Source organism: Natrix helvetica (genome assembly GCF_964273705.1).
Source record: "Natrix helvetica genome assembly, chromosome: 5".
Lineage (NCBI taxonomy): Eukaryota > Metazoa > Chordata > Lepidosauria > Squamata > Natricidae > Natrix > Natrix helvetica.
Window position 1 is genome coordinate 85,003,172 of NC_138551.1, and position 17,006 is coordinate 85,020,177.

General features: G+C 40.7%; 1 protein-coding gene across 1 annotated transcript in view; it reads left to right on the plus strand.

Annotated features, from left to right (window-relative positions):
• The window catches only part of MICU1 (mitochondrial calcium uptake 1), a 205,935-nt gene that overhangs the window by 80,245 nt on the left and 108,684 nt on the right, over positions 1–17,006 (plus strand). Inside the window, exon 5 of the mRNA XM_081955835.1 lies at positions 5,457–5,500. Coding sequence (XP_081811961.1) covers positions 5,457–5,500 — 44 coding nt within the window. The remainder of the gene's footprint in view (positions 1–5,456; positions 5,501–17,006) is intronic.

The following is a 17,006-nucleotide window of genomic DNA, read 5'->3' on the forward strand; positions in this document are numbered from 1 at the left end:
CTTTTAAATCATTGGCATCCATTATCACTAGGTAAAAATCATGGCTTTCCTAATAACAATATAGAAGGAGGTTCAAGAAATGTTAATTGTCCCAGGGTTGCTAATGTCACAGTTCTGTCTTTTTGTATTGTCTACTTAGTTGACTTGATTTTATTCTTTTAATGACAATTAGTGGAATGTTTACTATTACATATAAGATATGTAACAGTAAACATTTCATACACACCAGCCATCCCTTAACAAAGCTGTGAAGGGATGACGGACTTATACTGTATTTTTCGTAGTATAAGACGCACCAAGATTTTGAAGAGGCAAATTTTTTAAAAAAAGTTTCAAAATGATGAAAACAGGCCCTTTTTTTCAAAAAAAGGGCAAGAATAGCCTTTAGGAGGCTTGTAGAGTGCTCCTGGGGGGTGGGGTGGGGCCAAAAACGAGCAAAAAATGGCCAGTTTTTCGCTCATTTCTGCCCTCCCCAGCCCCCAGGAGCACTCTGAAAGCCTCCTAAAGGCTATGCATGGCCATTTTAGTGAAGGGGTGGGGTTTCGGGAGGCAAAAAAATGCTATATTTAGTGTATAGGAAGCACCCAGATTTTCAGCCTCTTTTTTGAGGGGAAAAAGGTGCAACTTATACTCTGAAAAATACGGTGTGTGTTTGTGTGTATGTATATATTAAGATCTTAAGAAACCCAAAGACAAGATCCAGCTAGAAAACCAAGGAGTCTATGAAATACCATGCAAAATCTGCCTAGCCACATACATTGGACAAACTAATAGGAGAATAAATGAACGCAGTCAGAAAAGAAGAAAAAACTTCCTCCCTTTTCCAGCACCTTAAAGCAACAGGACATGAAATTGATTTTGAAGGAACCAAACTACTCTCCAAAACTGAACACTTCAACAAGAGAATAATTATGGAAGCTATCGAAATAGAGAAACACCCCCACAACATGAATAAATGTGATGATACCTCCCGCCTACCAGACATCTGGAAACTAGCCCTAGTCAATAAACGAGTCCCAGCCACAAAAACCAACACAGGACCCAGAACAACACAGGACACCATCACCAATCACCCTCACCAAACATTAATTCCATCAACCAATCAAGATGTGACAATACAGCCAACCAATCCGTTTAAAGCAACAAAGCCAACATTCCACACCCACCCACCTATATTTATAGAAAAACTGCAGCTCCGATCACGCTTTGCTTGCACAAGCACGAAGCCAAAGGCACCAGCCTGAAGATGACGAGCGTGACCTCGTCGAAACGTCACCAAGATCCTGACAATCTTACATGGGAAAAGACCTGAATACGCCAAGACCTGCATATATACATATACATATACATATACATATACATATACATCATATATATATACATATACATATACATACACACACACACACACACACACACACACACAGTTGTATTCGGGTCTTTTCCCATGTAAGATTGAGATTATCTTGACAATGTTTCGGTGATGTCTCACTCGCCATCTTTAGGCTGGGTTTTGGGCTTAAAGTGTGGTCGGAGCTACCGTCTTTCTATAAATCTTGGTGGGGGTGTGTTTCAGTAAGTGGAATGATTGGTTGTGTGGTTGTATCATGATTGGTAGATTGGTGCTGATTGGTGCTGGCTGTGTGTGCATTATTGTTTTGTATTGTAACGGCCTGGGTGGTGGGTGGGGCTCGTTTGTTGACTAGGGCTGGTTTCCAGATGTCTGGTAAGGCAGGAGGTATGGTCACGTTTATTCATGTTGTGGGGGTGTTTCTCTATTTCAATAGCTTCCATAATTATTCTCTTGTTGGTTCAGTTTTGGAGATTAACCTGGTTCCTTCAAAATTAATTTCATGTCCTGTAGCTTTAAGGTGCTGGAAAAGGGAGGAAGTTTTTTCTTTTTATCTTACTGCGTTCTTGTGTTCTGCGATGTGTGCATTTATTCTCCTGTTCGTTTGTCCCATGTATGTTGCAGGGCAGATTTTGCATTGTATTTCGTAGATTCCTTGGTTTTCTAGCTGGATTTTGTCTTTGGGGTTTGTTAAGATGTTGGCTATTTTTTGGTCAGTGTTGAAGGCTATCTTGATATTGTGTTTGTGGAGAATTTTGCTGATTTTATCTGTGGTGCCCTTGATGTAAGGGAGGAGGGCGATGCCGTTGTCCTGTTCTGTGTCTCCGTTTTTGGGGGGAGTCTCCCTTTGGATTAGGTTGGTAATTGTTTTTCTTTGGAATCCGTTGGCGATTAATACTTTTGTGAGAGTGTATAATTTAGTTTTCGGGTAGTCTTTGTCAGCTAGGCGTTTGGTTCTGGAGATGAGGGTCTTAGGATTGTGCGTTTAAGTAGCGGTTGGTGTGTGTTTTTTTCTTCCGGTAGATGGTGTGTCCTAGGGAGCCATTGGGTTTTTTGTAGATTAGGACATCCAGAAAGGGAAGTTGGTTGTTTGCTTCTATTTCCATAGTGAATTGTATTTTGGGGGGTAGGCTGTTGTGTGAGGAAGTTGTCCAGTTTTTCTTTCCCATGTGGCTAAATCACGAAAGTGTCATCAACATATCTAAGCCAGAGTTTGGGTTTGGGTTTAGATTTAACTAAGGCATTAGTTTCAAAATGTTCCATGTATAAGTTTGCGATGACGGGTGAGAGGGGTGATCCCATGGGTGCTCCTTCTACCTGTTTGTATCTTTGTCCATTATGGATGAAGTATGTGTTGCTTAGGCAGTGGTTGGTCAGGTCCAGGATGTGTTTAGGGGGTTGTGTTTGTTTTGGATAGCTGTCAAGGCTTCTTTTATAGGCACTTGGGTGAAGAGCGATACGACATCGAAGCTCATGAGTAGGTCGCTGGGTTGTAGGTTTTGTTTCTTTATTGTTTCTATGAAGTGGAGTGAGTTTTGTACGTGTGAGGTGATGGATTCTGCGTAGGGTTGGAATTGTTTGGCGAGGAATTTGGCAAGATTCTCTAGAGGTGAGCCTATGGAGCTGACTATGGGTCTGAGTGGTGTTCCTTCTTTGTGTATCTTGGGGAGGCCGTAGAGTTTCGGGCATCTGGAAGATTTCTCTCTGGGGATGATTCTTTGATGGATCTCTTCACTGATGGGAGAGGCTTTTATTTTGGATTTGGTGGTTTTTTCCAGGTAAGTGGTGGGGTCTGTGTTTAGAGGTTTGTAAGCAGGGTCTTGGAGTAGGTTGGATAGTTTGGCTTGGTAGTCAGACGTATTCATCACCACTGTGGCATTTCCTTTGTCTGCTGGGAGAATGATTATGTTGTTGTCTTTCCTCAGGTTGGTGAGTGCTTTTTCTTCTTGTTGTTGTAAATTGCTTCTGGGTAGATTACTGGAGCAAAGGACGTTGCTGACTGCAAGTCTGATTTTATTGGCTTCATCTGGGTTGATTTTGATGAGTGTAGCTTCAACTCCACATATGATGTCTTCAGTGGGGATGTGTTTGGGGGTGACTGCAAAGTTGAATTCTCTGGAAAGGACATTGGTTCAGCTATGGTGAGGGTTCTGTCTGATATGTTGTGTACTGTTTGTTTCATGAGTTGCTATGGAGGGGGGGTTGGGCTTCTGTTGTTTTTCTAGTCTGTGGAGTTTGTTGGTGTGTTTGTCTGTCTTGTAGGAGGTTTCTGTTTCAGCTCTCCAGAGGGTTAGTTGTTTGGATTTGTCCCAGAGTGCTGGGTGGATTTTGTTGCTGAGTTTGAGGTGAAGAGTGAGTAGGTCCTGGTTGGTTTGGTCTAGTAGGAATCTTTTCTTGTGGAGTTCGTTTCTGATTAGGGCTAATTCGGTTAGTGTGTGTGTGTGTGTGTGTGTGTGTGTGTACACATACATACAAATAAATACTTTTGATTCAAGGTATTATATGTTAATTATGCTTCCAGTTTTTCTTTAAAGAGAATTCATTGGTTATAAAATACATGATTTCATTCTATGGGAAAAAAATCGAACCCATTTTCCAAACTCCTATTCCCAACTAAAACTTAAAGAAGAAAAGAAAACTTAAATAAATGTATCCTCTACTTAAAGAAGTGTTTCCTCTACTTCAGTGTTTCCCAACCTTAGCTACTTGAAGATGCGTGGATTACATCTCCCAGAATTCCACAGTCAGCCAACTCATAGAATTCCACTGCTCTATTTCCCCAACCCCAACATGCTGGCTAGGGAATTCTGGGAGTTGAAGTCCATTCATCTTAAAACTGCGAGATGTCAGGGTTCTAAGTAACACCCCCAACAAAATAAGACTCTGAGGCTTGAGTTTCCTCAAAATTCCATTTTATTAGAGATGTCATATTGGCTGAATGAAGATGAAGGGACGCAGTGGCTCAGTGGCTAAGATGCTGAGCTTGTTGATTAGAAAGGTCAGCAGTTTGGTGGTTCGAATCCCTAAGGCTGCGTAACGGAGTGAGCTCCCGTTACTTGTCCCAGCTTCTGCCAATCTAGCAGTTCGAAAGCACGTAAAAATGCAAGTAGAAAAATAGGGACCACTTTGGTGGGAAGATAAGAGTGTTCTGTACGCCTTCAGCCTTTAGTCATGCCGGCCACATGACCACCGAAACGTCTTCGGACAGCGCTGGCTCTTTGGCTTAGAAACAAGATGAGCACCACTCCCTAGAGTCGGGAACGACTAGCACACATGTGCGAGAGGAAACTTTACCTTTACCTTTATTGGCTGAAAACCAGAATCAGAAAGTTTCCCGGTTTTCCCCACCCAAAAGAAAGTTCAAGTCCTTGCCCAATGCCCACATGTCTGTCACATGGTCCAATCAGGCACCATCCAAAACTGGAGATGCCTCTCAGTCATTTCATCGCAGCTGCAGAGCAAGGTGGCCTTGACTCTCTGAGAAAAGAATGTTATTTTGGCTATATATCACCCATACTCCATATAATCCCTCCTCCTATTTTCCCACAGTAGAAAATGTGGCAAGCTTGAAGGCCAAACGTAAAAGATGGCTTCCAGGCCTGACACCAAATTTGAAAAACACTGCTGCATATTTTCATTAAGCAAAGCATTTTGTAATCTCTTAATGGCAACTACTATTTGCCTTACTATATGAAAATAAGGACATAATTTTTTCTATACAGGCCAGACTTTCTCAAACTCTGATTCCATCCAAGTGTGCTGTTTCCAGCTACATGATTAACGGTTATAGTAGCTGGGAGATGACAGGAGTGCAATTGAGGTAACATAGTGAATCAGAGGTGGGGGGGGAAGCATACCTAGCTGCAGGTAAATGATGATGATATAGTTAGGAGGAGGTGGAGTGATTAAAGACAAAGATTTATTATAGAAACCTGTAGAACTAGATAGAAAATTAACCTACTATACCGTAAGGTTACTTTCTGTTATATATTTTTTTCATGTTTGATTTGATGGTTAAGGCTTAAGTGATGCATTTTCTTTAAAGAAACTGCCAAAAATGTCATTTTCAAAATATGCTAATAACCCTGTTTGGTTTTATTCCCAGATTTAGGTCTTGATCAATTTGTGGTGAAACGCTACGATGGAAAGGTGAGATTTCTAAATCTTTCTATGCATGCTAGTTGTCTTTTTAACAATGGTGTTGTGAGGAGGGGGATGGGGAGAGGGAAAAGATGTCCCCTTCCCCCCTATTCCATGTATAAAATAAGCAAAGGCCTGTCCATTTTTCAAGCAGACAATATTCTTTTTTTCTGGCTCATTATAATTAATGTAACTACATCTAAATTCTTAGGAGTTTTTCTACCGACTCTAGAAGCTTCAAAGTAAAAAAATAAATGGCCGGCTCTTCTGCTATTTGTGCTGTGTCATTGCAGCAAAATTGCTACTCCAGTTTCCTCTTCATTATAAGTGCACATATACGAATTTTCAGGAATTTATTTTTTCCTGCCTCAAAGAAATGGTATATGTAAAATGGCCCTCAATTTTCTCTTGAAAATGGAAATAGGAAGGTGTCTGGGGAAGGCTCTGACGAGGGCTCTGCATCAGAGGCAGAGATGGGGCCAGGGCTGCCTGACAGTTATTAGCTGCCTTCGGAGTCGAACATCAGTGGGGAAGAAGAACAGCTGGAGTCTGTTCCCTATGTGCACATGCGCAGAGCTGCCAGGAGAAGGGAACAGCTAAGGAACAAGGGCCGACTTGGGAGTAAAGGCACAGGTGGACAGTGAATGGCCTCTCCCATAGGGAATAAAGAGGAGTGAAAGGGGAGGGGAGTTTACAGGAGACAATCAGTATAATTTATTAGAGTGAAGATCTGTTCCTGACTTCTTGCCAAGTGTTGTCTGCTACAGAGTGGCGTTTGGAAGATATCGGCCTGGCAGCTCTCCAAGCCTGATAAGGTCTGTGGTTGTGATATCTCTTGAAAGACTGTTGGCTGGGACTTTGCTGGAGAGGAATTCACTTTGAGCTAAATAAAAGGGGTTTTATTGGGATGAGAAGTCAGCTTTGTGCTTTTGGGTAGCCTAGGTCACAACAGGTACAGTGAATATGGTAGCAAAGGGCATCCTATTTCCATTTTCAAGAGAAAAATGGGAAAAATAAGTTTTGGAACTTTTGCTCTTCTTTCTCTCTTTCCTCTGAGGCAAACTTCCCTGTTTTTCCCAGATATATGATAGAGTTCCCACCACCTGCTTAGGGGTAGCAGAAAGAAGTCTAATATGTAGCCACATTAACTTTCCTCCATGTCATTCTGCTCCTGTTCTGCCTTTTTCCTCAGCACATCTGGATGGGCGGAAGGAATAATTTAAGTTGTCATTGGTGACAGTTTCAAATGCATTCAATTTAAGGCCCTGCTGCCAGTTTTTATCAGACTGACTGGTAGAACAAGCTGATTAAAAGAATTATTGGTTGTTCTGGAGTGTGGATTTAATATTTAATGTCAGCTTCCTTGTTTGAGAAAGAAGCACAGACTTACACTCCCAATTGAGACCAGAATTCCTGTTGCAAAGCAAGATAGCTATTGACACATTCAATTTTACGACCTTTTTGCTATGGTTGCTAAGTGAATCACTGCGGTTATTAAATTAATCCAATGATCATTAAGTAAATCAAGCTTCCCATTGGCTTCACTTGTCAGAAGCCGGCTGAAAAGATGACAAATGATGATCACAAGCCCCTCCCCCCGTGCTGCAACTGTCATAAATACATGCCAGTTGCCAAGTGCCCAAATTTTGATCACGTGACCATGGGAGTTGCTGCAATAGTTGTAAGTTCCAGGAGTGGTTGTAAGACACTTTTTTTCAATGCTGTGGTAACATGGAATGGTCACTCCACAAATGGATACAAATTAAGGACTACCTATATAATTTAAAGTGTGCTGTTAAACTACTGTCATTTTTTAAAATGTGTACGCTGCTCTTTGAAACAGTTTTCTCCCAAACGCTCCAATATAAGACTTATGATATTGGTCCATATACAGACGTGCTCACATTTTTCTAATGTGTAGTAAGCTCTAAATAAGTACAACAGTTTGCCTTTTTTTCTGAAATACTGCATTCGATTTTTAGATGTTTATTATTTTATGGGCCCTTGTGTCACCCAGTTTATTCTTTCATCATAAAAGAACAAATGTCTTAACTGTGGTTAATTTGAACTGGAATTGCAGAGTGATTTTAGATCTGAAAAGACAGTTTACGTATCTCTTCATAGAGGTTCTGTTTGGGAGGATGGGCGCTTCAGACAATTCACTGAGTCTGGGACCTCACCTTAAAGATTTGGTTGTGGTGAAAAAAATATTTCAGTGGTTTCCCCATTATTATTATTTTTTGCTGATTTATCTCATTCATATTACTTTCAAATTACATTGCTTTTCTGAGCTTAATAGAACAGTTTCTCTTGGTATGCATTGCAGGAAAGGGAAAACTTAAATTAGCAATATATGCACAGCTTTAATTGTCAGTGCTGTATGCATATTTATATGTTGCTGCTTTTCCTTTGAAATCTACAATTATTTGAAAAAAATGTGGCAGATGGTGTGGCTTATCAGGAGAAGTAATTATTTGTATAACCATGTCTGTGCCTTTAGTACACCCAGAAGATGAGATGTTAGCATATATTTTAGTAGATTTGTTCTCCAGATAACTGGGCCAGCTGCCAAAGATATATTGGAATCTCAGGTTAACCATGAAGTCAGCCATTAATTTTAAGTGCCAATGGTTAATTGGGTTAATTTGCAGTTCTGCACTGAGGTTATTATGAAGGAAAATAGGTTCCAAAGGACCATCTGTTTCCCCAGTCTAGTTCCTGAGGTGTGTTAGGGTACAGGTACAGTTTAGATTACTTTGATAACATTGATAAGAGCTGTGGTGGCACAGTGGTTAGAATGCAGTATTGCAGGCTACTTCGGTTGATTGCCAACTGCCAGGAATTCAGCAGTTCGAGTCTCACCGGCTCAAGGTTGACTCAGCCTTCCATCCTTCCGAGGTCAGTAACATGAAGACCCAGATTGTTGGGGGCAGTATGCTGACTCTGTAAACTGCTTAGGGAGGGCTGTAAAGCACTATGAAGCGTTAAATAAGTCTAAGTGCTATTGCTAAGTGCTATTGATGTCTATTATTCAACATGTGGAAAACACCAAGCTGGAGAAGAAGAGGAATGATTGGTAACTTTGTGCTATTAGGAAGAAAACATTGCTTTTTTCTTACAAAAGTTGTTTTATATCTCAAACTGGAGATGACGGTGGAGGGAAATGTGGCTGCAACATTCGTCACCTCATTTTGACAAGGTTGACCCAATTGATCTGGTTGGCTAGGTAGTTGTTCCTTCCCTACCTCAATGCTTCGTGTATGTGTCCTCTCAAAGCTGCAGGGTCACTGGAAGAGGACAACCAGATAGAAGAAAATATGAATTTTTGCTCAAGGGCGAATCTATGACCTGTTGGCTTTTTCTTGGCTCTGCTGAAACTCGAAGGCTTTATTTTTGTTGGCATAAATTGAAAGTACTGAACTAGACTATTATATAGATTCCTTCTTGTTGTGGTCTGCCAGTGGCCTGTGGAGTTGGCAGCAGACGCTGACAGTGAGGAGACTGGGGAGGAACATGGGCCATTCCTGGAGTCTGGGGAAGGCTCGGACGAGGGCTTTGCGTCAGAGGCAGAGAGGGGGCCAAGGCCATCTGGTAGTGATGTGCTGCCTCCGAAGCCTCCGGAGTCTGACATCAGCGAGGCAGAAGAACAGTGTGAGCCTGTTTCCAGTGTGCGCATGCGCAGAGCTGCCAGAAGGCAAGAACAGTTAAGACAAAAGGGGTGACTCAGGAGTAAGGCTTGGAGATGATTGGCCCCTCCCATAAGACATAAAAGAGGAACAAACAGATGTGAGCCTTTGCAGGAAGCAATTTTGTTCATTCTGATTGGTTCAAACTCTGAGAAGCTCTGTTTGACTCTGTGCTCCGTTGGGCCTTGGCAAAACTAATTGACAATTACGTCTCTGGCAGTGTTTCAAGGGAGATAAAGGTGGGTGCTTATCAGCATTACCCTGAAAGACTCTGGCAGACATCTGTCGGACTCTTCAAAGACTGTTTGTGACTCATTACAGGCTGTGAATGACCATAATTCACAGCTGTTTAAATAAAAGAGGGTTTTTGGGACTAAGGGTGTGATTTATGCTTTATCAGGAAGCCTAAGTCAGAACACTTCAGTTCTTGATATTGTAGCAGGGCAACTGATAAATACCATTGATTTCCTCCCCTTTATTTGTTGCTTCTAAGGAGTTCAGCAATTCTTTCTTCCCGAAATGTTAACTTGCTATTCTTTTTATTCTGCCGTTCCTGCCATTATGATGTACATGATGTTTTTTTGGTTGGTTTATTTCTCCTATTGTTGTAACAAACCTTTGCTCATTTTCTTCCTTTTCTTCCTAACCTTTACCCCTCTTCTCAGGATTTTTGGCAGGTACTGACTTGTCAGCATGTGCTTTAACCAGTTTGTGCTTCAGATCCCATATCCACCCCTTTTAAAAGGGACAGCATATATATAGCTATATCTTTATCTATATCCACACATATTTACCTTTTTCTCCATCATCCGTCTTAAAATGGAAGTTTTCTTTACTTGGATTGTGCTACTTAAACAAATTAAAATATGGGCCTTTCAAACTTTTTTTTGATAGAAATAAAGTACTAAGGGGAATTCATTACTAAGCTATTTCATGTACTGTATAGGTTCCCCCACCCCTTTTTTTTTTTTTGTAAAGTCACTAGATGCTATTTCATTACCAGGCTTAACAGCTTCCTGGATGCATTTTTTTGAACCTTTTCTATTCCTCAACCAAATGAAATAATAATTTTTCTTTACGATGAGAGCAATAAAACACGTTGATTTAAAGTATTGAATATTTATGCCCTGTAAAAATAGAAAGGGAAGAAAAATGGAAAAGTTGATTTAAGGAACAGGGCATTTCCTTGAGCACAGTTGTGTTCACCATAGTACTGGAACATTTTTCCAATATAACAAATTTCTATTATCAGTTTCCTTGAGACAATAACTTTAGCTCCTTTGACACATTTCATTTTTCTCCCCTACACAATTTTTACTGAGAAACAAGCCATTTGAATTAAAAAGAAGACATGTTTAGAAATCCACTGTTAGTTTTCAAACTGCATTTCAGGACCATCCTATCATAACAAGTAGTTCTCACTGAATTATGAAGGAATTAGTAATGAGCTTTAGATAAAAGCTGTCTATAGATTCTACTTGAGATTACATTAAAAGGGAGGTGTGCAATTAGTTTTCCCAAGAGGACACATGAGAAACTGAGACAGTTGTGGAGGACCGAAACATGTGTAAATTGAAAAAAAATAGTTGTCTTCAAAATAAAACGTTGGTCAGACAGGGACTACCAAAAGGCCAATTGTGGCCAGGAGCTGTAAAACGCCCAGGTGTGTATTAAAAGCTGTTTTGCTGTTAATATTGTCTTTTTAAAAATGAAAACAGCATTAGAAAAAAAAGATAACTAGGACACTGTTTCCAATGCAGAATAAATTATATCTGCAAGTGCAAGATTTCCTCCCAGTGCAAATCCCACTTTCAGAAGTGGGTTTTTTTCTTCAACAGACATTCAGATCACAGATATCACCCTTCCCCAGTCCTTCTCCAGGAGCCAACGCTAAAGTAGTCTTTGACTTTGGGCCACAATTGGAACTGGAATTTCTGTTGCTAAATGAGGGGATCGTAAAGCATGAGTCATAAGACTACATCACTTAGTGATGGCAATCTGACAATCCCGTTGCTGTTGTAACTCCAGATGTGTTAAATGGGAAGCAGATGTGAGTTCCAGGTAAGGAATACAGGAGTTGAGGGAATGCAGTTCGGGGTGGGGAGGGAAATAGCATGTAGGGCCATGCGTGTCAGAGGTGGCACGAAGAACCCGTTCTGTGGGCATGCGCACCGTTGCCAGCTGCTCTTTGGGTTTCCAGCATATGTACTGGCCAGCTGCTCTTCATGCATGTTGGAGTGCCGGAAACCCGAAGACCACCTGGCTGGTGCACATATGTGTGCCAGCCACCTGGTCTTCGGGTTTCCGGGGCTTCAGCTTCTCCTGGAAGCCTCAGCTGTCCTAGCCCAGCGCCAGCCACAAGCCCTGCTCCCTTGCCACCCTGTACTCTGAGACCCCTGCTACCCTGCACTCCACCGCCCCAGCTGACCTTTGCCATCTTCTTGTTCCCACTGCTGATGAGGCATGCCCAGTCTGCCCCTTCACGAAGCCGCTGCTGGCCACATGAAGCCATTATTGCTAGATCATGTGAGGAATCTGTCACAAATAAACCAGGGGAAGAAAGCCTTAGGCGGCCAGCAGCTGTCTTGGCGAGTAGAGGGAGAGAGATAATGGCAAAAGTCAAGTAGGGCTTCAGGTGCCATAGAGTGTAGAGGGACAAAAGGACATAGATGGGGAGAGATAATTGGACGGGATAGTTGAAGTGCTCCTGAGATTATAAATATGGGTGAGCTGCCAAGTGTCCAAATTTTGATCATATTATGTTGGAGATGCTGCAATAGCCAATGTTAGGCATAAAGAATGAGGAGCATCCATAAAGTTGCAACATAGAGGTTTTATTCAAACTTGTACAAAAGAATCTGGGCAATAATGGTCAGCCCTAAATTGATGCTAGATCAGAATTAACATAATTCAAAGGAGGGCTGGACTTGGATCCCTTGTAGCAATGTAAGGACTCTAAACTGATGACACATTTAATCCCGTTCTCCATTTCTGCCTGCTCTTCTCCTACATCCATAACTTCAAGGATCATTAAATGAATGGTCAGAAGTCAAGGACTACTTATAATGAGTATTTCCACACACACACAAATAGAATCTTTAATGACCCTCAGAGTTCCTGCTTTAATTTCATCTGGTGATTGTAGCTGAAAGATATTAAGGGAATTGGGAGGAAAAGCAGAATAATGGCCGAAATATGTTTCTAACGACATTCTAGAAAGCTCTCTAGCTTTTACATTTGCTAATATTTATGGCTGGAGTGCACCTCTTAATAGCTTTGAGCATTTCCCAGAGTGAGGTGTCATAATTCCAAATTGTAGTCTTCAGTTCTTTCCATTGACAAATGCGTCTGTCTGTGGAAGATTTCCCCAAGGAGACCTTTATAACATGAAACCTTACATCCTAAGCAAATAGGGCATTTTATACAAGGGTGATATTCACTTCTTTGGCATCTGTACTGACAAGTATTGAATGTGAAGCCTCACATAGGCCCTGGAGAAAGACTTACCCTGAAGCGCTGTTCACTTGTTTGCCCATATATCATATATGAGTCAGTTTAGAATACTGATAATTCTCTTTTTTTCTTTTCTGAAGTAAAATTTTTGGTTTTCTTTTAAAGAAGTGTTAATATTTTTTCACCATCGATAAACCTGGAGCCATGGCATAGTTTTATACTGAAAACAAACCTACTGTGCAAATGCAACGCAGGAAGCTACCGCAACACCTTTACTAACCAAGCACAGTATTATAAAACAAGATAACCTTTATTGCCATTTTTTTTTCTGTGAACACAACTGGCACACATTAAAAAAATGAAATTCTGATGCCCGCTCTCAAAAGAATCCACCCAAGCTAACAACACTATCTGGGACAAAATGCTTTAACCAAGTTTCCGTTGCAATAATTTCTCACCTCCCAGTTTGTTATTAAATCTAGCCTCACGTAATCCATTTTAGGCTCTAAGGAGCTAACATTATCAGACAAAATAGATGCTAAAGACACTCGTGAAACATCGGGGGTTTTTGCATGGAATCTTACATAGATTAACATCAACCCTGTGAAATTAGCAAACTTTCATACTTCTTCATCAACTCTTGTGGGATTGGATTTGGGTTAATACTCTCAGTTAAACATTCTTCTAAGTAATCCTCTTTTCTGTCACTTGCTTGGGGAAATAGGGAAAAAAGCTATTAGAAATATATGCAGATAATTGCATGAAAAATAGGTGTATATGAAAATCAGAATCAAATAAACCATTGGTAAATTGTCAACAGGAGCAGCATGAGGAGCAGAACTCCTCCGGGGTATCAATTCTGTAACCAAATTACTGATTTAGTGTAATCTGTAAAAGCCATAAAATAGATTAATTCAGTAGCCAAGTTAAGATAGAGATAGAGACAGAGAGATAGATAGATGATAGATAGATGATAGATAGATAGATGATAGATAGATAGATAGATAGATAGATAGATAGATAGATAGATAGATAGATAGATAGATAGATAGATAGATGATAGATAGATAGATAGAGATAGATGATAGATAGATAGATAGATAGATAGATAGATAGATAGATAGATAGATAGATAGATATAGATAGATGATAGATAGATAGATAGATAGATAGATAGATAGATGATAGATAGAGAGAGAGAGAAGGAGAAGTTATGGTGGGTGATTGAAGAGGTATACATGTCCCAATGGTGTTTTTTCAAAAGGCGACTGGACTTTGTTTTTCTTTGAATAACTTTAGCTCCTCATCCAAGAATCTTCTAAAGTGAAATATCTTCAATGAAAAACAAAGGAAGTCCAGTCGCCTTTTGAAAAAACACCTTTGGGACAACCATGACCTGGATGACTGACAATGTCAATGCGTTACCTGACTCTGTGGTTTCTTCCCCAAGCCCCCACAACTTTAACCTTAGAGTGTCTACTGTGGACCTCACCTCATTCCTAAGAGGTCTGTAAGGGGCGTGCATAAGCGCACCAACGCTTACCGCCTACCGTCCCTATCCTAACAACCCCATTTATTCGTAGTCATTTCATGTATTCATAATCTCGTATGTATCTATTATCTTATACATGCTTGACAAAACAAACAAACAAATAAAAAAATAAATAAAATAAAATAGAATCTCTATAGACATACTTCTTTAGTAAATGCTGTTGTCTTCTCTTTGCTGGAGACACTTCTTCAGTCATAGACTGCTTCTTGGCTATCTGGTGTATAGCTAACACTTAAGAAAATGTTTGCTACGTGTGGTGCACCCTAACATTTCAGCTTGCTTTTCTTACGAGATAATGCACTTGTAGCTCTCTTTCAAAATACATCCAATAGCATCTCTTCATAAACACAACAGAGCAATGAAGGCAAATTACACCCGTGTTATCAATAAATCATTGCCTCTCTCACTTAAAACTTTTTTGCGTGCTATTTTTGTTGCCTGAAGATACATTGATTTTGGAAGAATCCAGCGGGTAGTCTTCTCCGAGTTGCAAAATTCCATATTGCACTTAGAGTGCACAATGAAAGGATAAATACCTTAAATGATTTGAAGAGACCAATGCGGACTGTTTCTGAAATATTGGAGATCCGCCAGTAATATCAGATATATTCTGTCCCTTTTAAAGAGGCTTTTTCCTTCTTGCTTTCTTTAGAAGGATTCATCCCTTGCTTGCTGGGCTCCTGCTGCCTGTGGAGGGTCATGGGATATTGGTGGCTTGTTTTCCTCTGGACAGTAGAATGCTAGCCCTCTTAAGTTCTTGCATTTCAGGTGCAGCTTTTTTAATGGCGATGGTTAATTAATTTGTTACTGGGAAAGGTATCCATGCACATTTCTCTTTCTAGCCTCTCAAAACCACCAGGAACACAAGTCTAGCTCGATGCATCATGAGGTCAATTTTACGGAGGAAGATTGCATATACTGTTCCTTGAAAAATAAAAAAGCAACAGTTCTCATTTTTCTCACGGGAATAAACATGCTTCCTTGGCTCAAATTATAAAAAATGTGCCCTATACCCATTTTTTCTTCATTTTCTAGGTTTACTGTACAAAGAAATTGCAAAGCGATTTCCCCATTAAGGCTGCAGTACTTCATAGAAGTGTTCATCTCCATACATTTAAAAAATGAAAATATCTCCTGGATTATATCAATTTTTCTGCTAATGTAAAACATGCTTTTTAGTTAGCTGCACCACCCTGTTTACTGCACAGCCGTGTTATAATTCAGTAGTGCAGCCCAGTAATTGTCCAAAATAAGCTTCGTTACCCATGTAATGGGAGTTTCGGGTATCTATAGCAGAGGTGTCAACCTTGATTTCATTGAAGGCCACATCAGGGTTGTGTTTGACCTTGGGGGGCCATGGTGGGCGTGGCCAGCTTGATGTCACTCATGTCAGGGGCGCTTGTGGTGGTCCTTTCATTCTTCCAGTGAAAGCAGATCCAATGGCCTCCTGCAACCCTGGGCCAACAAAAACGGAGCTCAGGAGGTCTGTACGCAGCCCGCCCGAGCTCCGTTCTGGCTGGCAAAGGCAACGTGGGCCGGTCCTTCACTGTTTCTTGGGCAGTCCCATGGGCCAGATTTAAGGACACCATGGGCCAGATCCGGCCTCTGGGCCTTGAGTTTGACACCCCTGATCTATAGGTCTGCAGTCTGAATTTAACATGCACTGTTTGATCATATATGTAAAGTTTGGGTGAGGGAAAATGGACAATTTCTCCATTAGACCTTTCCAGCTAATTGTTCCCCTGGATTTGTTGATCACTACAAAATAGATTCAAATAATTATCAGTTAAGTTCCTTAATTCCTATGGTAATTAAAGATCCCACCCTTTTTGTTACTTACGTTTGGAAAATTAACTTTAGTCAAACGTTTATCAGTGCCCTAAATATGCTTATTTACACAGACAAATTTAGATCATGTTATTCTGAAGCAACAACGGTTCAAGTATCTTGGTAGTGAGCAATCAAAAAGAGATTTCAAAGGTGTACATCTCTTGTCCATCTGTCGAAACTAAGGGATGTTAAAACATCTTTGGATAAAAACCCGTTGGATAACAGCTTGGAAAGGGTAACAATTGGGGCTGTGCACAATGTGAAAATTATTGGCAATTGTGCATTGGATTTCTCATGGACATAACATCTCTCTGTTATGCATTAAAGCAGCCATCTGTTTCAAGCTTTCATGCAAACCTGAAAAAAAAATTGATGTTGCTGCTTTCAGGAGTTGCCTCATTAAAATTAAATTTAAATTGATATGATCCTTAAGGCAGACAGAACCTTTTTTCCCCAGGCTTGCCAACATGCCTTTAATGAACAGTTGAAATTGAGAACCTGGAATGTAGAAAATATACCTATAAAGATGCCCATCCTAGCTAATTCTCTTTGCCTTTAAATTTCTCTACATTCCCCCAAAGGGACGCTTGTCAATCAGAAAGGTCGGCAGTTCAAATCCCTAGTGCCGCATAATGGAGTGAGCTCCCGTTACTTGTCCCAGCTTCTGCCAACCTAGCAGTTCGAAAGCATGTAAAAATGCAAGTAGAAAAATAGGAACCACCTTTGGCGGGAAGATAACAGCGTTCCGTGCGCCTTCAGCATTTAGTCATGCTGGCCACATGACCACATGACCACGGAGATGTCTTCGAACAGCGCTGGCTCTTCGGTTTTGAAATGGAGATGAGCACTGCCCCCTAGAGTTGGGAACGACTAGAACATATGTACGAGAGGAACCTTTACCTTTTTAACATTCCCCCAACTCCAGTCTGAGAAGCAATTCTTAGTGAGATGACTTGGTGAAAGTTTACTTACATCCAAGTAAATGCCTAAGAGC